The sequence below is a fragment of the Balaenoptera borealis genome (assembly GCF_965194805.1).
Source record: "Balaenoptera borealis genome assembly, chromosome: 1".
Taxonomy (NCBI): Eukaryota; Metazoa; Chordata; class Mammalia; order Artiodactyla; family Balaenopteridae; genus Balaenoptera; species Balaenoptera borealis.
This window is the reverse complement of record NC_138860.1, coordinates 168,403,222-168,427,148: the sequence shown is the minus strand read 5'-3', so window position 1 is coordinate 168,427,148 and position 23,927 is coordinate 168,403,222. Positions and strand designations below refer to the sequence as shown.

General features: G+C 37.0%; 2 protein-coding genes across 3 annotated transcripts in view; one reads left to right on the top strand and one right to left on the bottom strand.

Moving 5' to 3' along the window:
- ZBTB8A (zinc finger and BTB domain containing 8A) overlaps positions 1-23,830 on the top strand; it is a 59,100-nt gene extending 35,270 nt beyond the window's left edge. For both annotated transcript variants that reach the window (XM_082345711.1, XM_082345710.1), the window contains 3 exons: positions 10,347-11,167; positions 13,341-13,510; positions 18,602-23,830. In XM_082345711.1, the coding sequence (XP_082201837.1) occupies positions 10,348-11,167; positions 13,341-13,510; positions 18,602-18,934 (1,323 nt within the window). In that variant the 5' untranslated portion in view covers position 10,347 and the 3' untranslated portion in view covers positions 18,935-23,830. The remainder of the gene's footprint in view (positions 1-10,346; positions 11,168-13,340; positions 13,511-18,601) is intronic.
- ZBTB8OS (zinc finger and BTB domain containing 8 opposite strand) overlaps positions 1-23,927 on the bottom strand; it is a 78,424-nt gene that overhangs the window by 31,455 nt on the left and 23,042 nt on the right. The gene's annotated exons all lie outside the window — the stretch shown is intronic.

Sequence of the window (23,927 nt, the reverse complement as noted above, 5' to 3'; positions counted from 1 at the left end):
CCATAGTGGCTGTATCAATTTACATTCCCACCAACAGTGCAAGAGGGTTCCCTTTTCTCCACACCCTCTCTAGCATTTGTTGTTTGTAGATTTTCTGATGATGCCCATTCTAACTGGTGTGAGGTGATACCTCATTGTAGTTTTGATTTGCATTTCTCTAATAATTAGTGATGTTGAGCATCTTTTCATGTGCTTCGTGGCTGTCTGTATGTCTTCTTTGGAGAAATGTCTATTTAGGTCTTCTGCCCATTTTTGGATTGGGGTGTTTGTTTCTTTAATATTGAGCTGAATGAGCTGTTTATATATTTTGGAGATTAATCCTTTGTCCGTTGATTCGTTTGCAAATATTTTCTCCCATTCTGAGGGTTGTCTTTTCGTCTTGTTTATGGTTTCCTTTGCTGTGCAAAAGCTTTGAAGTTTCATTAGGTCCCATTTGTTTATTTTTGTTTTTATTTCCATTACTCTAGGAGGTGGATCAAAAAAGATCTTGCTGTGGTTTATGTCAAAGAGTGTTCTTCCTGTGTTTTCCTCTAAGAGTTTTATAGTGTCCAGTCTTACATTTAGGTCTCTAATCCATTTTGAGTTTATTTTTGTGTATGGTGTTAGGGAGTATTCTAATTTCATTCTTTTACATGCAGCTATCCAGTTTTCCCAGCACCACTTATTGAAGAGACTGTCTTTTCTCCATTGTATATCTTTGCCTCCTTTGTCATAGATTAGTTGACCATAGGTGCGTGGGTTTATCTCTGGGCTTTCTATCTTGTTCCATTGATCTATGTTTCTGTTTTTGTGCCAGTACCATATTGTCTTGATTACTGTAGCTTTGTAGTATAGTTTGAAGTCAGGGAGTCTGATTCCTCCAGCTCCGTTTTTTTCCCTCAAGACTGCTTTGGCTATTCGGGGTCTTTTGTGTCTCCATACAAATTTTAAGATGATTTGTTCTAGTTCCGTAAAAAATGCCATTGGTAATTTGATAGAGATTGCATTGAATCTGTAGATTGCTTTGGGTAGTATAGTCATTTTCACAATATTGATTCTTCCAATCCAAGAACATGGTATATCTCTCCATCTGTTGGTATCATCTTTAATTTCTTTCATCCGTGTCTTATAGTTTTCTGCATACAGGTCTTTTGTCTCCCTAGGTAGGTTTATTCCTAGGTATTTTATTCTTTTTGTTGCAATGGTAAATGGGAGTGTTTCCATAATTTCTCTTTCAGATTTTTCATCACTAGTGTATAGGAATGCAAGAGATTTCTGTGCATTAATTTTGTATCCTGCAACTTTACCAAATTCATTGATTAGCTCTAGTAGTTTTCTGGTGGCATTTTTAGGATTTTCTATGTATAGTATCATGTCATCTGCAAACAGTGACAGTTTTACTTCTTCTTTTCCAATTTGTATTCCTTTTATTTCTTTTTCTTCTCTGATTGCTGTGGCTAGGACTTCCAAAACTATGTTGAATAATAGTGGTGAGAGTGGACATCCTTGTCTCATTCCTGATCTTAGAGGAAATGCTTTCAGTTTTTCACCATTGAGAATGATGTTTGCTGTGGGTTTGTCGTATATGGCCTTTATTATGTTGAGGTAGGTTCCCTCTATGCCCACTTTCTGGAGAGTTTTTATCATAAATGGGTGTTGAATTTTGTCAAAAGCTTTTTCTGCATCTATTGAGATGATCATATGGTTTTTATTCTTCAATTTGTTCATATGGTGTATCACATTGATTGATTTGCATATATTGAAGAATCCTTGCATCCCTGGGATAAATCCCACTTGATCATGGTGTATGATCCTTTTAGTGTGTTGTTGGATTCTGTTTGCTAGTATTTTGTTGAGGATTTTTGCATCTATATTCATCAGTGATATTGGCCTGTAATTTTCTTTTATTGTAGTATCTTTGTCTGGTTTTGGTATCAGGGTGATGATGGCCTCATAGAATGAGTTTGGGAGTGTTCCTTCCTCTGCAATTCTTTGGAAGAGTTTGAGAAGGATGGGTGTTAGCTCTTCTCTAAATGTTTGATAGAATTCACCTGTGAAGCCATCTGGTCCTGGACTTTTGTTGGTTGGAAGATTTTTAATCACAGTTTCAATTTCATTACTTGTGATTGGTCTGTTCATATTTTCTGTTTCTTCCTGGTTCAGTCTTGGAAGGTTATACCTTTCTGAGAATTTGTCCATTTCTTCCAGGTTGTCCACTTTATTGGCATAGAGTTGCTTGTAGTAGTCTCTTAGGATGCTTTGTATTTCTGCAGTGTCTGTTGTAACTTCTCCTTTTTCATTTCTAATTTTATTGATTTGAGTCCTCTCCCTCTTTTTCTTGATGAATCTGGCTAATGGCTGATCAATTTTGTTTATCTTCTCTAAGAACCAGCTTTGAGTTTTATTGATCTTTGCTATTGTTTTCTTTGTTTCTATTTCATTTATTTCTGCTCTGATCTTTATGATTTCTTTCCTTCTGCTAACTTTGGGTTTTGTTTATTCTTCTTTCTCTAGTTCCTTTAGGTGTAAGGTTAGATTGTTTACTTGAGATTTTTCTTGTTTCTTTAGGTAGGCTTGTATAGCTATAAACTTCCCTCTTAGAACTGCTTTTGCTGCATCCCATAGGTTTTGGGTTGTCGTGTTTTCATTGTCATTTGTCTCCAGATATTTTTTTATTTCCTCTTTGATTTCTTCAGTGATCTCTTGGTTATTTAGTAACGTATTGTTTAGCCTCCATGTGTTTGTGCTTTTCACGTTTTTTTCCCTGTAATTCATTTCTGATCTCATAGCGTTGTGGTCAGAAAAGATGCTTGATATGATTTCAATTTTCTTAAATTTACTGAAGCTTGGTTTGTGACCCAAGATGTGATCTATCCTGGAGAATGTTCTGTGCGCACTTGAGAAGAAAGTGTAATCTGCTGTTTTTGGATGGAATGTCCTATAAATATCAATTAAATCTCTCTGGTCTATTGTGTCATTTAAAGCTTCTGTTTCCTTATTTATTTTCATTTTGGATGATCTGTCCATTGGTGTAAGTGAGGTGTTAAAGTCCCCCACTATTATTGTGTTACTGTCGATTTCCTCTTTTATAGCTGTTAGCAGTTGCCTTATGTATTGAGGTGCTCCTATGTTGCGTGCATATATATTTATAATTGTTATATCTTCTTCTTGGATCGATCCCTGGATCATTATGTAGTGTCCTTCCTTGTCTCTTGTAACATTCTTTATTTTAAAGTCTATTTTATCTGATACGAGTATAGCTACTCCAGCTTTCTTTTGATTTCCATTTGCATGGAATATCTTTTTCCATCCCCTCACTTTCAGTCTGTATGTGTCCCTAGGTCTGAAGTGGGTCTCTTGTAGACAGCATATATATGGGTCTTGTTTTTGTATCCATTCAGCAAGCCTGTGTCTTTTGGTTGGAGCATTTAATCCATTCACGTTTAAGGTAATTATCGACATGTATGTTCCTATGACCATTTTCTTAATTGTTTTGGGCTTGTTTTTGTAGGTCCTTTTCTTCTCTTGTGTTTCCCACTTAGAGAAGTTCCTTTAGCATTTGTTGTAGAGCTGGTTTGGTGGTGCTGAATTCTCTTAGCTTTTGCTTGTCTATAAAGCTTTTGATTTCTCCATCGAATCTAAATGAGATCCTTGCCGGGTAGAGTAATCTTGGTTGTAGGTTCTTCCCTTTCATCACTTTAAGTATATCATGCCACTCCCTTCTGGCTTGTAGAGTTTCTGCTGAGAAATCAGCTGTTAACCTTATGGGAGTTCCCTTGTATGTTATTTGTCGTTTTTCCCTTGCTGCTTTCAATAATTTTTCTTTGTCTTTAATTTTTGCCAGTTTGATTACTATGTGTCTCAGCGTGTTTCTCCTTGGGTTTATCCTGCCTGGGACTCTCTGTGCTTCCTGGACTTGGGTGGCTATTTCCTTTCCCATGTTAGGGAAGTTTTCTACTATAATCTCTTCAAATGTTTTCTCTGGTCCTTTCTCTCTCTCTTCTCTTTCTGGGGCCCCTATAATGTGAATGTTGTTGTGTTTAATGTTGTCCCAGAGGTCTCTTAGGCTGTCTTCATTTCTTTTCATTCTTTTTTCTTTAGTCTGTTCCGCAGCAGTGAATTCCACCATTCTGTCTTCCAGGTCACTTATCCGTTCTTCTGCCTCAGTTATTCTGCTATTGATTCCTTCTAGTGTAGTTTTCATTTCAGTTATTGTATTGGTCATCTCTGTTTGTTTGTTCTTTAATTCTTCTAGGTCTTTGTTAAACATTTCTTGCATCTTCTCGATCTTTGCCTCCATTCTTATTCCGAGGTCCTGGATCATCTTCACTATCATTGTTCTGAATTCTTTTTCTGGAAGGTTGCCTATCTCCACTTCATTTAGTTGTTTTTCTGGGGTTTTATCTTGTTCCTTCATCTGGTATATAGCCCTCTGCCTTTTCATCTTGTCTATCTTTCTGTGAATGTGGTTTTTGTTCCACAGGCTGCAGGATTGTAGTTTTTCTTGCTTCTGCTCCTAAATATCATTCTTAATGGTAAAATTTTAGTAGCATTTCCATTCAGCTGATGAAGCATGCTATCCCATTCACTATAGCAATAAAACCTATAAGCAACAGAAATAAATCTAACAAAAAACATGCAAGATCTTAAAGAAAATAAGGGAACATAACTGAAGAATATGAAAGAAGATCTAACTGAGTGGCAAATTATACCATATTCATGGATGATAAGGCTCAATATTATAAAGATGTGAGTTCTCCCATAAATTAATCTATAAATTCAATTCCAGAAAAAAAATCCCTATAGGATATTTTTTAAGTGAAACTTTATAAGCTTATCCTAATTTTTATATAGAAGAACAAAGAGACAATCAGAATTTTTAAAAATTATTTATTTATTTTTTTTGGCTGCACCAAGTCTTAGCTGCAGCACACAGGATCTTCGTTGCGGTGTGTGGGATCTTTAGTTGCAGCATGTGAACTCTTAGTTGTGGCATGCATGCGGCATCTAGTTCCCCAACCAGAGATCGAAGCTGGGCCCCCTGAATTGGGAGCATGGAGTCTTACCCACTGGACCACCAGGGAAGTCCCCAGAATTTTTTTTTTTAATGTTATTTGAAGAAGACCTAGGTGGGGGAACTCATTTTAGAGATTTAGTAATTAAAGCTGTGACGTATTGGTGCAGAGAGATAGACAAATTAAACTGAACAGACAGCTCAGAAATAGATCCATGAATTTATGGAAACTAGATGTATAACAGAGGTAGCATTACAGATTAGTGGGGAAAGGATTTGCTGTTCAATAAGCACTGCCAGAAAGATTGATTATCTATATGAAAAAAAATTAGAATACCATATGCAAAATCAATAGTAGATTAAAGCCCTAAAAGTGAAAAACAGAACTTTAAAAAATATCTTTATGTCCTTGAGATAGTGATTTCTTAAACAAGATAGAGAAAACACTTTAAGAGATTGATAAATTTGACTGTATTAAAACTGAAAGCTGCTTTTTAATGAAAACTACCTTTAATGGAGTTAAAAAGGTAAACCACAGATGAGAGAAGATATCTGCAAGGCATATAACTGATAAAGGATTAGTATGTTGGATATATAAAGGATACCTATAAATCAATAAGAAAAAGATAACCCAGTTTTACAAATAAGAAAGGCTATTGTGTAGATAGCATTATTGGTCCCAGTTCATTACCCGCTGCCAACATTCACACACTTTGTTGTATGACTTTGCAGTTCTTCTCACTAACAGACCAGAGGATATTTCTTCTCCCCTTGACTTTAGATTTGGCCATGTGATTTGCTTTGGTCTATTAGAATATGTGACAGTGTGGCAGTTACAAGCCTAAGCCTTACGAGACCTCATGTATTTCCACTTGGGCTTTTATACTTCAGCCATTGTCATGAGAGGAAATTGTCCAGGCTGGCCCACTACTCCCAGGAGGAAGATGTAAGACCGTATAATAACATAGCCACTTCAGACAAGCTGCCCCATCCAACCCAAAGGCACTAAGCTAAATAAATACTATTGTATAACACTGTTTTTGTGGTTAGTTGTTATTCAGTGTTACTTGACAACATTGTAATTAGCAAGGAAATTCACTTAATCATGGTCAACAAACATTAAAAGTTGTTCAGTCCATACAGATAAAAACAATAGCATACCATTGCATATCCATAAGATTGGCAAAATTTAAAAGTCTGATAATATTAAGTGTTGGCAAAAATTGAGAAGTAGAAATAGATATATACCATTAGTGGGAGTGCACACCTAAAAAGTAGGTGACATGATTCTGGCCATTGAGTTGCAAGTGTCAGTCCCCTGGATGTGGCATCTGGAAGAACTATATTTTTTCCTGATAAAAAAGAAGATAAACCAGGCTGGTAATTGCCTTTTGTCTTTTTGTCTTCTTCCTGCCAGGAATATGGACATGAGACTGCAGATGGGGCACTCATCTTGTAGCATGAGGTGTTTTAATTTCATTACTTATATTTTTCGTATATTAAATTCATTTGATTCCTCTTCAAACCTACCTCTTCTTTTTTTTCCCTTTTCTTATGGATAATAATAATAAAAGGAGAATAGCTAAAATTTGTGAAGTACTTACTACATGCCAAACACTGTTTTGAGTGGTATATGTACATCAACGCATTCAATCCTCACAATAATCCTATGAAATAAGTGCTATTTTTGGTTCCACTTTACAGTTAAGGAAACAGCAATACAAAGGTTAAATACATTGCCCAGGTTCACACAGCTAGTTAAGTGATAGAGCTAGAATTCCAATCAAGCTACCTGGTTCTAGTGTCTGTGCTTATAACTATGTGCTAGTCTATATCACCTTTTATCTTTGATCATTTTAAACATACTTATTTAATAGCCTATTAGATTTTTGTACTATTTTTCTCAAATTCTTGAGGTTCTAATTCCCTGCTTGTTATGCCTGCTGATTCTTCTTTATAAAGAACAATTTCCTTGTGTCTTTTAATATTTTTGACTCATTCATTCAACAGCATTGATTGAGCAGCTATTGTTTGCTCAAGTGCCGTTCAAGGGGCTGGGAATATATAAGTAAACAAAACAGGCAAACTCTGCTCTCTTGGACCTTAAATTCTAGTAGGAGAAAACAAAGAGTAAACGAGTAAGGGGACAGAGAGTGGGAGGAGGTTCTTACATGGAATGGTAAAGGGGGCTTCCCTGGTGGTGCAGTGGTTAAGAATCCACCTGCCAATGCAGGGGACACGGGTTTGAGCCCTGGTCTGGGAAGATCCCACATGCCACGGAGCAACTAAGCCCATGCACCACAACTACTGAGCCTGCGCTCTAGAGCCTGTGCTCCACAACAAGAGAAGCCACTGCAGTAAGCCTGCGCACTGCAACGAAGAGTAGCCCCCTCTTCCCTCAACTAGAGAAAGCCTGCGCACATCAATGAAGACCCAACGCAGCCAAAAATTAACTAATTAATTAATTTAAAAAGAATGGTAAAGGAAAGCCTTTATTTTAATTAATTTATTTTAATTAATTTTTTTTAAAAAGAATGGTAAAGGGAGAAGAAATCTTCTCCCTTCATTCTTCACCTGGCTAATGGTAAAGGATAAGGTGACATTTGAGCAGAGACCTAGAAAATGTGAGAATGTGAGCTATGTGTATATCTGGAGGAAGCATTTCCAAGCAGAAGGCATAGCAAGTACAAGGCTGCATGACAGGAACATGCCTTGAATGTTTGGGAACAAGCAGAGGTCTTTGGAGCTGGATTGCAGTGTGTGAGGGGTAGAGCAAAGAGATGCGGGAAGAGAGGTACCAGGAGGGGCAGGATGCAGATGGTGTAGGTCATGAGAAGAACTTTGGGGTTGGGTGGGGAACCTTTCTTTGGAGGGTTTTGTGCAGAGAGGTAACATGATTTCACTCGTGTTTCAGAAGCGTCACCATGGCTGCTGTATTCAGACTAGACTGAAGTTGCAAGGAGACTAATTAGGAGGCTGTTGATAATAGGTGGTGGAGTGAAGTGGTAACAGCAGTAGCACAGAAGTGGTAGGATTTTGGATTTGTTTTGAAGGTAAAGCTGGCAACACACGGTCAAAGATGACTCTTCATGTTTTTGGTCTAAATAAGTGGAATGGAGTTACCATTTCCTGAGACGGATAAGACTGTAGGAAAGGCAGGTTTAAGATGAGGATGAATTAAGAGTGGTTTGGGATCTGTTGAGCTCAGGATGCCTATTAAACATCTAAGTGGAGATGCAGATAAACAGATAATTTGAGCCTGAGGTTCAGGGACGAGGTCAGGGGCTAGATATGTAAAATGGTATTTAAAGCTATGAGACTGGATGGGCTCACCTAGGGAATGATATAAGTAGAGGAGAGGTCTGAGCCCTGAGGCCTGGGACATTCCAGCTGTAGGGGAGAAGAAATTTTCCTTGACCTTCTTCCAGGCTGTGTCTGAAAATCAAACTAACAGATTAGCAGGAGAAATGCATACAAATTTACTCAATATAAATTTTACATGACACAGAAGGCCTCATAAAGAAATGAAGGCCCAAAGAGACAGACCTGAGTATTTTTTATGCTAGGCTTGGTGAAGAGTGGAGAGTCGTGGAAGAATGTGGTAGAATAAGGAGTAAGAGGTAAGGTTAGAAAACTGGGGCACACCCAGCAAAGCCTGTTTGTTCAGAGTCTTCTCAGCGTCCCTTTGTCTTCTGAGATAAGGAGGCTCCTCTCCTCTGGGTGTAGGGTGGACACCTCTCACCTGAGGGTTTTGTGATCTGTTGCAGCGGAAAAGGGAGGGGGTGTCAGAGTGACCTTCCTGCTTCTGCTGTTTACTCAGACTCCTTCCGTTCAAAATATTCAATATGCCAAGGTGCCATCTTGGGGGGTAGCATGTCCTGAATCCCAAAGCACTTAGAGCTTAGACAAGGAAGAGCCAGGAGAGGAGACTGAGGAGTGAGCAATAGGAGAAGAACCATGAAGGAGTGGTGTCCTGGCAGCCAAGTAAGTGCAACAAGTGTTTCAGGATGAAAAGAGTGATCCACTGTGTCAGTAAAATGAGGACAAAGAAGTGACCATTGGATTTGACAACATGCAGGTTACTAGTGATCTTTCAAAAAATGGGTTTTGATGGATGGGGATGGAAACCTGATTAGAATGGGAGAAGTGAAGATAGCAAATGAAAAAACTCTTTCAATGAACTCTGTGTAAAGGGAGCAGAGAAATGGAGTAGTAGCCAGAAATAGATGTGAAATCAAGGGGAGTTTTTACGATAGGCCATATTAGACATCATGGTGGTACAATATTGGAAATGATCCACTCTGTACAGAGACGGGAATGACTGAGTTCAGTTGAAGCAGAGCTTATTTCCCACCTGGCCTGGGTTCTGAGAGCTTCCCTCCTGAGCAGTTTGGCGTTTGCTTCTGCAAGGTGTCCCCACAGACACCACCAGCCCAGGACTAATTCTCATGTTAATTTTTCAGTTTGAGGTTTCCCACACCAAGCAGGTAGAATAAATTTGGACTCCAGAACCTCACAAAGCACAACCTTGGGTTTGATATCTCACCTAGGGATTTTTTTCTTCCCAACCAAGGCCCTGCAAAGACAAACTTTCTTTGCCTTTTCCCTGGACTTCGGGGCAAAGTTTACTAGTCCTTTTTCATTACAGTTGAATCCTTAGAGAGTTCCAATTTCTGTTACTGATGGAAACCGGAGCCCATGTTGCTGCCCCAGCAGCTCAGCCATACTTGTTTAAAGCTTTGGCTATATTTTAACCAGCATCTCTAGAGATTTGTGACAGCAAAGTTCCAGCACTTTATAGACCACCATTTTGCTGGAATCAGAAATCTTCTCCCTTCATTCTTCACCTGGCTAATTCCTAGTCGCCTTTGAGGTCTCAGCTTAAATGTGACTTCTTGGAGAGGTATTCCCTAACCCTCTCCATCCCAATCTAAACTAGTTCACCTTTTTATACTAAGAGCACGCTCCTTCTGCCTTAGCACTTAACTTGTCATTTATAACTTCATATGAGTATTTGTTTCAAGCTGGTACCCATCTAGATTAAAAACTACATGGAGGCAAGAATCAAGCCTGTTTAGTTCACCATATATAGCAGAAGGCCTGATTTATAGAAGATGCTCAATCAGGTTCAGTGACTGAACAAATAATTGTCTAAAAATCTAGTAACTAACTAAGAGTAGAGGCTTACATGATATCCTGAAACCCATTATCTTCTGTGTCTTGGAGACGATATTCTCTAAGGAGAAAGTGTTTTTAATGGAAAAAGGACAGAGGTTTCTGACTGTCATTTTACTTGACTCAGAGAAGCAGTGTTACTCCGATTTTGGTAACCACTGTGTCTTTTCCTCTTTAGAATGGAGATCTCCTCTCATCAGTCTCACCTCCTGCAACAACTGAATGAGCAGCGCAGGCAGGATGTATTTTGTGACTGCAGTATTCTGGTTGAAGGAAAGGTCTTTAAAGCCCATCGAAATGTATTATTTGCTAGTAGCGGCTACTTTAAAATGCTTCTTTCCCAGAACTCCAAGGAGACAAGTCAGCCAACCACAGCGACATTTCAGGCTTTCTCCCCTGACACTTTTACAGTTATCCTGGACTTTGTCTATTCCGGCAAGCTCTCTCTCACAGGTCAGAATGTCATAGAAGTGATGTCCGCTGCTAGCTTCCTTCAGATGACTGATGTCATTAGTGTATGTAAGACCTTTATTAAATCTTCATTAGACATTAGTGAAAAAGAAAAGGATCGCTATTTCAGCCTTTCGGATAAAAATGCCAGCTGTGATGGTATAGAACGCTCCTCTTTTTATAGCGGCGGCTGGCAAGATGAAAGCAGTTCTCCACATTCTCACCTAAGCCCAGATCAAGGAACAGGTATAAGTGGGAAATCTTGGAGTAAATATAATTACCATCCAGCCTCCCAAAGGAATACTCAACAGCCTCTGGCCAAGCATGAACAAAGGAAAGATTCCATTAAAAAATCCAAACATTTGAGGTTGTCACAGCCTTCTGAAATGGCTCATTATAAGTCAAGCAAACGAGAAGCACGAACATCTGATTCTTCCAGCCACATTTCGCAATCTGAAGAACAGGCACAAATGGATGCGGAAATGGACTCTACTCCTGTTGGCTATCAGTATGGTCAAGGATCTGATGTCACATCAAGAAGTTTTCCAGGTACCCAGAAAGAGAATCAGTCCCCTCAATCAGGTTCCAAGACTCTGATGTAAATCAATCCTATCTCAACATGCCCTTACTTTTAGGTGTTATGGGCAGTTGAAACAAGTGATTTTTTTTAAGTCATACTTCTCTAATGAAATCTATGCATAAAACACAAATTTTAAAAATTATAATACTGGATAAATTTAATGAAGTCAAAACAATAGAGTTCTGAGGGTCAGAAACCCATGAATTTCCAAACCTGCTTATCTGTGGGCAATTAGATTACTGTTAAATGTTTAAAGCTCTTTTGTAAAATGGTTCAATCCTTAAGACACATATTTTCACTTTATTTTTTAAAATTTTATATTGGAGTATAGTTGATTAACAATGTTGTGTTAGTTGCAGGTGTACAGCAAAGTGATTCAGTTATACATCATATTTTCACTTTAAATAGTTTACTTTTTTTTCTGAGTATTCACTCAGGAGCAGTATTTTTATACAGAAAAGTTAAATAGAGCAACCATACATACTGGTAAAGGTTCACAGACCCAGTATCGAAAAGAAATTAAACTAAATCTGATTTTATTAAGATATAAATACATAATTTTTAAAAACTTAACTAATACAACATATAATATTGATACTGTATCTCTGCAACACCATGAGGCATCTCATTTTTATGACAGTAGTAAAATGCAGAGATATTATTGGAGGCTGATAGTTTCAAAGTAGAGAACAGGGATTAGAAATGTATATCATCCAGTTCCCCCCACCAATTAATCAGTTAGCAAATTTGCTTAATAGTTTACATGTGAATTTAAAGGAAAATTATGATAAAATTAAACTCTTGCAGAGTATAAGATTTAGATGACAATTATATTCCAATAAAGATGTTGACAAAAAAAGATTTAGATGATATATTTAAATTTTTTTATCTTAGAAAAATTCCAAATATATATAAAAGTAGAGAGTAGTCTAATTAACCCCCATGCACCCATTACCCAGTCCCACTCATGACCAGTCTTGTTTCATCTGTACCTCTGCCTCCGACCACTCCCATTTTTAAGCAAATCTCAGACATCATATGTTTTCATGTGTAAATATTTCAGAATGTGTCCCTAAAATATAGTCTTAGAAAAAAAACTACAATACCATTATTATCATACCTAAACAAAATTAACAAGTCCTTAATATTACTAAAAGCCAATCAATATTCACATTTCCCTGGTTGTCATGTAAATTTTAGAAAATAATTTGGTTATAGATAACATTTAAAAATAATAGGCAACCTGATTGATTTTTACTAATCACATTTTCCTGTAGGATACTAACATGAAAATTCATGAAACTGTATCATATTATAGAGCTTTCTGAAAATGCTGAGGCGCTCTACCATTGACCAAGGCAGACAGAAATAACAGAGCAAAAATGGGAAATCTTTGTTGCATTTTAAAACAGCAACAAAGTTATCCTTTCTTGGGCTTTGCACTTTTGTAACTCTAGGTTATTTAAATCTAACTTCAATAATGAACAGCTGAACTTAACTGCTGTTAAATTGAGAAGGTTTGCCTCCAACCACAACTAACATTTTGAATCTGTGTGAGTTTTAAAACAAAGGATTAAAGATCCTTGACACTTTTTACCTTTAAAAGAAAAGCAGTACAGCTGTATGAAAAGTAAGAGCAAGGGGGTTCAGACATCTGGTGTGTGTGCTTGGCTGCGGAGCCAATGGGGCGATGCTACCATCTGTGGGATTATGACTGAATGCCTGTGAGTCAGAATCCTGCCCAGGTGGAACGATTAAAACATTTTTTTGAAAGAAAAGTAAGAGCTGGGGGATAAACCCATGTAAATAAAACAAGTTACTTGAAAGCGTAAAGACCCTGGATTGTGTCTGTAGTTTTAAAATCTAGTACTACTGCTTTACTTAAATCTAGTGACTTTATGCCATTAAATAAAAAGATGAGTGGGAGTCTAAATCTACCCAGACTTTGTAAATATATCAAATCCTGAAGTTACGGTTCTATACTTAGGATTACACTGACAATCTAGTCTTTATAAAATTTCTTCCTTCTCCTTGTTGCCTACCTTTCCGAGATTGGACTCGGCAGCCTCTTTTGGATTCTTGATGTTATCAGAACGGCGATTATGAACTTTCCAGTGACTTAATCAAACTGTCTCTTGACAGATGACCTGCCCAGGATGAGGTTCAAGTGCCCGTACTGCACACATGTGGTAAAGCGGAAGGCAGACCTCAAGCGCCACCTTCGTTGTCACACAGGAGAAAGGCCCTATCCCTGTCAAGCTTGTGGGAAAAGATTTAGCCGGCTAGACCATCTAAGTAGCCATTTTCGAACAGTATGTATATGATTTTTCATCATTTTACTTCTTAGGAAATACATGCATTTATCTGCTTTAGGATAATCTAGTTCACTGAGGAAAATCTTTTCACACAACTCTGCAATATTAAACAATTTTTCCAATTTAATGTTTTTACTTTGCACATAATGCATAATTTTATGTATTTTTAAAATTTATTTATTTGTTTTTTTATTTTTGGTTGTGTTGGGTCTTTCGTTGCTGCACGTGGGCTTTCTCTAGTTGCGGCGAGCGGGGCCTACTCTTCTTTGCAGTGCACGCTTCTCATCGTCGTGGCTTCTCTTGTTGCGGAGCACGGGCTCTAGGTGCACGGGCTTCAGTAGTTGTAACACATGGGCTCACTAGTTGTGGCTCACGGGCTCTAGAGCACAGGCTCAGTAGTTGTGGTGCACGGGCTTAGTTGCTCCACAGCATGTGGGATCTTCCCAGGCCAGGGCTCGAACCCGTGTCCCTTGCATTGGCAGGCAGATTCTTAACCACTGCGCCACCAGGGAAGCCCTATATTTTTTAAAATAGGTTTGTTTTTCTCCTCTGAAACCTTGAAGTAAGAGATATTCTTTTGAATATCCATTTCAGTTCACTTAATATCTATTGTTTTTATATCCTGTTTTTTTCAGAGCCAAAGACAATGTAAACTTTAAAAATGTTTAAAACTTTTTAAATGTCTATGTCAGAATCACCACTTCAGATATTCAGCATCTGCTAGTGATTCTTGAATCCTTATCTGGTAGGTTGTCAGTCTAGTTTCTGCTGTCTGATCTCTCTCCACTACAGCCTCTTTCTAGTGTCTCTCCAGTTTCTCTGGTCTCCTCAAGGAACGGAGTGAGGTGGGCAATAGAGCGACTGTCAATCAGGGACTGGACTGTCAGCAGTCAGAAAAATCTCAGGGAATTTTCTGTTCAGTGCTCTGGTGGTTTAATAAGGTAGTGACGGGACTTCCCTGGTGGCACAGTGGTTAAGAATCCGCCTGCCAATGCAGGGGACACGGGTTCAAGCCCTGGTCTGGGAAGATCCCACATGCCATGCTGCGGAGCAACTCAGCCACAACTACTGAGCCTGCGCTCTGGAGCCCGCAAGCCACAACTACTGAAGCCCGCGGGCCTAGAGCCTGTGCTCCGCAACAAGAGAAGCCACCGCAATGAAAAGCCCGTGCACCGCAACGAAGAGTAGCCCCTGCTCGCCACAACTAGAGAAAGCCCGCACACAGCAACAAAAACCCAACACAGCCAAAAATAAATAAATAAATTTTTAAAAATAAAAATAAATAAGGTAGTGACATTGGAATTATTCTGCTGTTCATCTTGCAGCAAAAATTTTTTCCAAAATTGATCTTCTATTACCCATACTTTTATTCCATTTATACGAGCTCCTTTTAATTTGGAAGGGTATTGGTCACTTGATGCATTGCTTTCTAGGTATTCATCCAACAAATATATATTGAGTACCTACTATGTGCCAGACCCTTTTCTAAGAGCTAGGTATACAGCAGTGAGCAAAACAAACTCTCTGCCTTCATTAATCTCTGAAGCTAGATTTTTAAAAATTAAAATAACCTTTTATTATTACAAAAGCAATAAGTATGCATTATAAAAACTAAGAAAATAGATAGATGTAAGAATAAGAAAATAAAAATACCGTATTTTTACCACCCAGATATTACCATTCTTAACACTTCATCATGTGCATTTATGTTTTTTTAACCAAAATGATATCATACTGTACATGCTATTTTGTAACCTGCTTTCTTTTTTTTTTTTTTTTTAGATTTATTTATTTTATTCATTTATTTTTGGCTGCATTGGGTCTTTGTTGGTGTACGTGGGCTTTCTCTTGTTTCGGCGAGCGGGGGCTACTCTTCCTTGCGGTGTGCAGGCTTCTCATTGCAGTGGCTTCTCTTGTTGCAGAGCACGGGCTCTAGGCGTGCGGGCTTCAGTAGTTGTGGCACACGGGCTCAGTAGTTGTGGCTCATGAGCTCTAGAGTGCAGGATCAGTAGCTATGGCGCACGGGCTCAGTTGCTCCACGGTATGTGGGATCTTCCCGGACCAGGGCTCGAACCCATGTCCCCTGCATTAGCAGGCGGATTCTTAACCACTGTGCCACCAGGGAAGTCCCTGTAACCTGCTTTCTTTAGTGAATAATCTCTACCTTTCCATCTCAATAAAATTTTATGTGTTACACAGTTCAAATTTACCTATAGTTTCCTAAAATACCACTTATAGCTGGTGTGTCCAAACCAGAATCCAATCCAGAACTCATCTCATTGTTAGGTCCCTTAAATATGTTTTTGAGCTAGCATAGTTCCCTACCCACCCCTGCCGCCCCCCCAACCTTTTTAAAAATAACATTGACTTACTGAAGATATTGAGCCAATTGTTTTACAAAATATCCTACCTCTGGATTTCTCTGCTTGCTTCTACATGGTGTCATTTTTAGCTTGTTCTTCTATCCCCCCCTGCATTTTCTGAAAACTAGAAGTTCTATCTAAAGGCTTAATGGATTCAAGTTAAATACTTCCATCAAGGACAAAATTGTATGTTTCATATTGTGTCACATTAGGAGACACATCATATCTGGTGGACCCATCATTCATGTTGTTACAATTGATCACTGGATTAGGGTGATGATACTATGATCCCACCATTGCATTGTAATTAGAAAGGAATCTCTGTGTAACTATTTTGGTATTATATGACTATCCATTTCCCCATGAACTATTCATTTAATAGTATTAATACCAATTGGTAATCTCTGTCCAAATTATTAATATTACTTGGAGTTGTGGAATGATTTACTAATATTATCCTTCCTTCTATATTATTAGCTGGAATTCTATAAAGTAAAGCTTTCCTTCATCACCTGGGGCTATTTGGTTACTTTGAAATAGGGTTCTTACAGGAGAAGCAAGATAAATGTTTAATTATTTCTCTTTAACTACCAATTTTCAAAGTAAAGAGTGATTTAAGAGTAGCCTCAAATGGTATATGAGTTTTTTCTGGCTTTGTTTTTTTAAATAGCATATGTTCTCATGAATTTTCATTGGTTCATTATGTTTGGATCCATAACAATTATTATTTTTTTGATACTCAAAATTTCAAATTTGTGCAGTGGGGACCCTTGAAGCTGGCTCTTGTGTCCTTTTGTCACAACTCCATTAAATTTTCAGTGTCCTTGTTCTCTGGTTCCCTAGGCTCATCTTGTACTTCCCCTGCCACAAAACTGGAATCAGCCATTTCTCAAAGGAGCTTTGGTACCTCTTAGTGGGGAATGAAATTAGAAACCAAAATTTGGACACCCAGGGTGCTCATTGTCATTAGGGCATCCTTTTTAGATTGTTTCTGAGCTAGAAGGTATATATTTTTAAAATAATGAGTTCATGATGATATTTTCCGTTTTAACATTACAGTGTTTCACTTAATTTCTTTGTCTTCATAATTGTATTGGATTTGGAGGGGGATGAACATGAATCTGTGTCAGAACTTTGTAATGAAAACAATGCCACATATGATAACCATAATACTGATTCTATCTCAGGAGAAATAAAGGTACACTCAAATTATGTACTTTCAACATTTACTGATTAATATGTCAGTGGTTAAGCAGAAGATAATAACTGTACTGAGTGGTAGTCCCATACATTTTCTTAGATATTTTACCAGACTGCTTTAGTTTTCTTGGGTTTTTTGACTATTTGCGTTTGGTGGCCCACTTTCATACCATTCTGACATTATCTAAATGAATATGCCATAAACATTAATTCAGCATATGTAGTTAATTATATGTAATAATTTTTAGATTAGAATCTATAATCTATCGCTCTGACAGCTATTGAACAAAGTTACTAACTATAATATACAATTATTCATCAATTACAACTTCTTCCCAAAGCATTTCACACATTAACTCATTTGGTCCACACAACCTGAGTTGTATCCCTATTAGTAATAACGGAGCAGTTAGGAATAATAATAGACTGATATGTAGCAGAACCACCATGTGGTTGTTTATAACCAGTGTCCATTCTGATAGTCAGGCTTCTATTCTGTTTGGGTGGTGCCCATACCTTACCAGTTGTTAAATATTTTGACAGTCACCCTGGAAGCAGGTTTATAATGTTTTAAGTTACTTGCTTCAAGATAACATGGTTAGTAAATGACAAGATTAGTAAATGACAAAAGCAGCACTAGAACCCAAGCTTTCCAATTCCTAGTCCAGTCTCCTTTCTACTAGATCTTTCATTAATAAAAGTGGCAATAATCCTTATATTGAAAAATATTTTTTGATAAATTTAAATTTGGGACAATATTTTTTCTTTCTCTAGCGAAATAACAAAATATTAGTATTCAAATGAAATGACTTTTTTCCCCTGAATTAAGATATGTAAAGTTGGGCTTCCCTGGTGGCGCAGTGGTTGAGAATCTGCCTGCCAATGCAGGGGACACGGGTTCGAGCCCTGGTCTGGGAAGATCCCACATGCCACGGAGCAACTGGGCCCGTGGGCCACAATTACTGAGCCTGCGCGTCTGGAGCCTGTGCTCCGCAACAAGAGAGGCCGCGATGGTGAGAGGCCCGCGCACCGCGATGAAGAGTGGTCCCCACTTGCCACAACTAGAGAAAGCCCTCGCACAGAAACGAAGACCCAACACAGTCATAAATAAATAAATAAATAAAAGACCGTGAATTTCTTTAAAAAAAAAAAAAAGATATGTAAAGTCCTTAGAATAGTATATGGCAGATATTAAGTGTTTGCAATTATTTTGTATTATTCTGGGAATGTGTCCCTTGTTACCTCAGATATAAAAATATTATTGAATTAAGAGATATGTGAAATTATTAAGTATGTAATATTAATCATAAAAACATAATAGACATTATTTAGAGAAAGCTGGTATTTAATATTTCTGTGACATTAATTTATCACCAAAACCTGTGATTTTTTTCTAATGACTAGATGTTAATTTAATACTAATGCTTGACTTTGAACATTTTAAATTTATGAATTAGTACTTAGAATATCAAACTGTTCTGCTTTTGAAAAATCTTTTTTTATCACTATTTAAATCTCTACACAGATTCACCAGGCATGCAAACTCATCTGCAGAAAATGCAAACGCCATGTGACTGATCTAACAGGTCAAGTGGTACAGGAAGGAACCAGGCGCTACAGACTCTGTAATGAGTGCCTTGCTGAAGTTGGCATAGACAGCCTCCCCATTGATTTGGAAGCTGAACAGCATCTTATGTCCCCATCAGATGGAGATAAGGATTCCAGATGGCACTTGGGTGAAGATGAGAATAGATCATACGTGGAGATTGTAGAGGATGGGTCTGCTGATCTGGTCATACAACAGGTTGATGATAGTGAAGAAGAAGAAGAAAAGGAAATAAAGCCCAACATCAGGTAGCTGGGATGTGAACCAACAGATCTGGCATGTCTGCAACTTACATTGACTTCCCATAACTCTCTCTTTCCATGGGCAGAGTCTGGTTAACAAATTATCAAGACTGACTTGAAAGTAATGACCTGATATCACTTGCATGCTTTCTGAACAGGCCATTGTATCCATTCTGAACTTTGTTGCCCTAAAATCTGTTGCTGCACTGGAAAGAAGGACCTAGCTTGAGTTGGCATGATGGATGAACAATTAATCTTCTTACTTTTATTACAGAGATAACTTTTTTTTTAATATTGGATGATCTACTTAGTGAACTTTTTTCAAAGAAAATATTTTAAATAAATTCACCACAACCAAACTGTATATAAGATAACTTCAAGGTGTTTCAAAAACATATAAACTACCACTATTGAATTTTCACAGGGAACGAGGTAAGAGCACATGTAAGGGTCTGGCACCCTACCTGACTAAACTAATTAGCCTATTACCTTCAGACCGAAAATGACCTATCATTATTCCAATATCCTAAATGTTTTAGAATTATGGCAGAAAACAAACCTAAACTGTTTGAAATCGTTCACATTTGAAACTTTTGTCATTAAGTTAAAAATTACTCTTATGTAGTCAGTGTTTAAAAAGAACAAACTCTAAAATAGAAGCTGACCAGAGATTATATACAGACGTCATTTTCTTAAAGCAGGAAACTAATACTGTCAAGGTAGTTTTTTGAGGATCTGTCTATATAGCTCTCTTCCTCTCTAGAGAAAAAAAGAAAACTGGAGGTTCTTACCAGTTCTTAAGATTAATTTCCTCCATTTATATACTGCTATATTACTTATAAAGTGCTCTTTCACACATCTCCTCACCTAATCAGCAAGGTAAATAGTATTGTCTCTGATTTACAAATGAGGAAATTAAGGTCAGAAAGTTTAAGTCGTGGGACTGGTGACTAGGCAGGTTTTGATTTTAAACAGTCCTCTTTCAACTGTCTCTCCCTGGATAGTCCCCTGAAATGGTGAAGAAGTGAAGTCAAACCTCACCAATCTGCAATAATTATAAAAAGAAGCCTATGAGAATTAGAAAGTATGAAAGAAGAGGAATTTAATCATCTTCAACAACATATAATATCTTGAACTAGAGTTATTCAAGTAGTGCTAAGTAATGTCCCCATAGTACCTATTGACATGTTTTTATATTATTTATATATAAATTTTATATATAAAACTATTTGAACACATTATTCTCCTAAGTTCTTTAAGCAGTTTATATATAATTCTTCAAAACAAACTTTTCTACTAGGATACAAAATTAAGTTTTAACTCCTCCCCTATATGAACTATGAAACATTCCAAAATTACAGTCAAATTGGAGATGCATTATTTTAGTTGTAAAGATAAAATCTAAATACTAGAAGTAAAGAACTGTTCATAAAGGTCTTGGCAAGTTATCCCAATTAAGCTTGTTTTAATTTAATTTTGATAGAGGCTCCGTGTATTATACTGTATTTTTAACTGCCATGACATACCTCAAGATACTTTTTATGTTCTTTTCTCTTATTCTTTAATTAATGATTGTCCTTAATACCAATTTGTGGGCCAAATGGTTAATTTCTTTAAGTTTTTTTATAAATAGATGAATAACCACTTTGTTTTATGGTACCTAATTCTGAGGTTTTTTTCAAGATTCCCCTGATGGTAAATTTCCAATTGCTTCAAGACTGGATAGTGTGCATTGAATTCATTGTCTCCCAACATGACCATTCCTGAGTCAGGAGTCTTAACAATTACATTGTTCCAAATGAGGGAGGGAACACTTGTCATTCTTTAGTCTCACCAGAGGATGATAACATCTTTCAAAATTGTAATCTGATTTTTAATCATTGGAACCAATAGGAAAAATGACTGACTTGAGCTTTATTTATAGAAATGAAGTTGTGCTTGCATGTGTATACTCTAACGCACTTTAGTCTATGATCTAAATGTTCTTTGATGCTACTATATTCTGCATGCAAACATCAGCATGATTGTCAGCAAGGTCCACTGAACACAGTGCCACCAGCACTTGTAGAGCCTTATCAGAAATAATGCTTTCTCTTAATTGTTTATAACAAGCATCAAGCAATCCCCACAAAACAGCTATCTAATTCACCAAACTAGACAGTGCATCTGTTCTATCATTTTAGTATCATAAAAGAACATTCATGACATGTTTGTAAGTTGTAAATAATAACTCCAGTATCATATCATATTTATCTAAGACTTTAGAGACCAATTCTTTTCTAGAGTGAAACTGTCTATTAATGGTTTCTAAGAAAACTGAATTCTTTGGCTCTTAAATGTGGGAAAATATTACATAGGGGTATAATCTGTTAATATAAGCTTTATTTATGCCAAGATTTTTTTTTTTTTTTAATGTTAGGAAAATAATGGAAGTTGGTTAGACCAAAGTTTGCTCTTACAAGAATGCTGTTTTATCAGCTTCTGAACACCCTTCTAAGTCTATGGTCCTCAAGATCCAGTTGATAGGATGAAGTTTTGCAAAATAAAGCACCACTGAGTCGTGCCTACTGTCTGGAGGAAGCAAAATTGACTAGGCCAGTGGTTTAAAAGATTTTTTTTTACCCAAGAAACCCCTTCTTCAAATGAATTGTTTCATAGAGAAGTTCAACATTTAAGGAAACTCTAAAGGACAGAGCTGCTCTGGTTTAAGCTCCCTACAAACTTTTCCCCAGACACTCTGCAGAGCTCAGGAGTCCAGCACTGAAAACCTTGGGCTGGATCACTTTTTGAATTCCCTTTGAGCATTACAGTCTCACTTCATTACTCCGTTACTCCTTGCACTTATAAGCTGGTAACCATAGAGCAGCAAATCACATCTTTACAAGGCTCCTTCTATAGTTATCATATATCTTAAGACCTTTTTAAGAACAAATTTTTCAATATTGTATGTCTGAGTGATGAAATCAAACACAGTTACTGCTTTTATGTGGCCAAGTTACTGCTTAATGGATGAAAAGTTCAGTGTTTCAGTTACTTATGAGCTCAGAACTCAATTCGTTAAAAGTTATTTTGCTGAGTCATGCTAAGATATATTGAAATTTCCACTCATATTGGTTATATATGTTTGGAGTCCTAAAATTAATACTATGGAAAAATCACCAAAAACAGTACAGCATAAGATATGTTTAACTGGGAAGGGTGATAACAGTAGGTACTGGAGGACCAAACTTTAGATTATAAATGGAAAGTTCTAAGTTATTTTATATTAGAGTGGATCAGTATTACTATTTATCATTTATATAGCATTTTATATTTGCAAAGTATTTAATAATTTTTATGTTATTCTTTACATATCTATGAAATAGGACATTTATCACATGAAAGGTAAAGAAATTGAGGCACAGAACAGTAAAGCAACCTGCCTAAGACAACCCAGTGAAACAGTGGCAAAAATAGGAATTAGAATGACCAGATTTTCTGAATCCTAGAATATCAGCTTAAATCACTGAGGTGTGTTGTGTATTACTCTATTTTATGAGTTTATGCAAATAACAGTGAATTGTTTTAAAGCTTACGTCATTGTATGTGGATAAATCCTATACAGAATAAATATTATGTAAAGGATGTGACTTTGGTTACAAGAGTTTCAATGATAAAAATTCAGGTTGTCACACAAGTGGCATTATTTAGCCAATTGTATATATTGTGAAGTATAATTAATATTTTATTTTGATACAGGAGTTTCTCAACTATTCATGCCAATTGAGCCATGAATAGACCAGAAAAATGAAATCCACAGAGAATCTATAAACTTCATTTTCTAACTTGTCAGCCTTCTCCCTAAAGTACCTGTGTTAATGCCAATGAAAAGTGAACTATGTTAATAAGCCACACACAGGAGAAGCCAGGGGACTCTTAATTTTATTTTTTTTGGCTGCACTGGGTCTTCGTTGTGGCGCGCCAGCTCAGTAGTTGCTTAGTTGCCCCACGGCCTGTGGGATCTTAGTTCCCCGACCAGGCATCAACCCCGTGTACTATGCATTGGATGGCAGATTCTTAACCACTGAACCACCAGGGAAGTCCCGGGACTCTTAACTTTTAAATGCAAAATATTTTGAAATGTTCTACTTAAAAGCATGATAAACACTTTTCCCTGCCTCTTTTTATTTTCTTCACACCAGCAAAAGCCATTGGATACTTCATCATCTTTAGATAGGAAACCAGGGACCAGGGTAATGCCAGTCATCTCTTTACCTTTGGGCTTGATTAGATCATTTGCAAACATTATTAAAGACAACTTGTAAAGTATATCTAAGAACTGATTATACTTTCCTTCACTCTTTCGGATTTCTAGATACACAGATCCATTATATAGTTTCTTGATTTCCCCATTGGGAAAATCTTTTAATTCCTTGTTGATATTATTTACAACTACTTAATTCTTTTATTGAGTAACTTATTTTATTCAGCCTATAAGGGAAAAAAATGGAACATTTTTACCTAGATAGTAGTGCTCAACCTTGGCTGCACTTGAGAATCACTTGTGGAAATTTTAAAAATACAGATGCCTAAGTAAAGCAGAATCTCTGGCACATGGGGCCTGGATACATTTTTTTTTTATCTTTCCAGTGTTTTTTATGTGCAAAATAGGTCCCCTAGTCAAGGTTCCCCTCTGTTCTCCCCAGATAGATAGATGCTAAAGTTGGGCAGTGGAACCATTTCACCTTCCAGTCCACGGGTTTGCAACCCGATCATTAAGGAAAAAAAATTAAAATATGGTTGCCCAGTCCAAGAAAATATTGTTTTTTGTGAAATTTTAAGATATTGTGTATGTCCCCTCATCTAAAGTTTTTATTAGGGTCAAACAGTATGGACACTAAATTAAAATAGCCCATTTTTACTTTGAGATGTATTTGCATTTTTATTTGATCATGGGTTGCAGTCTGGGAATTCACACAGTAATTCAGAGTAATAAAAGAACTATATTAGGAATATGTGACTGA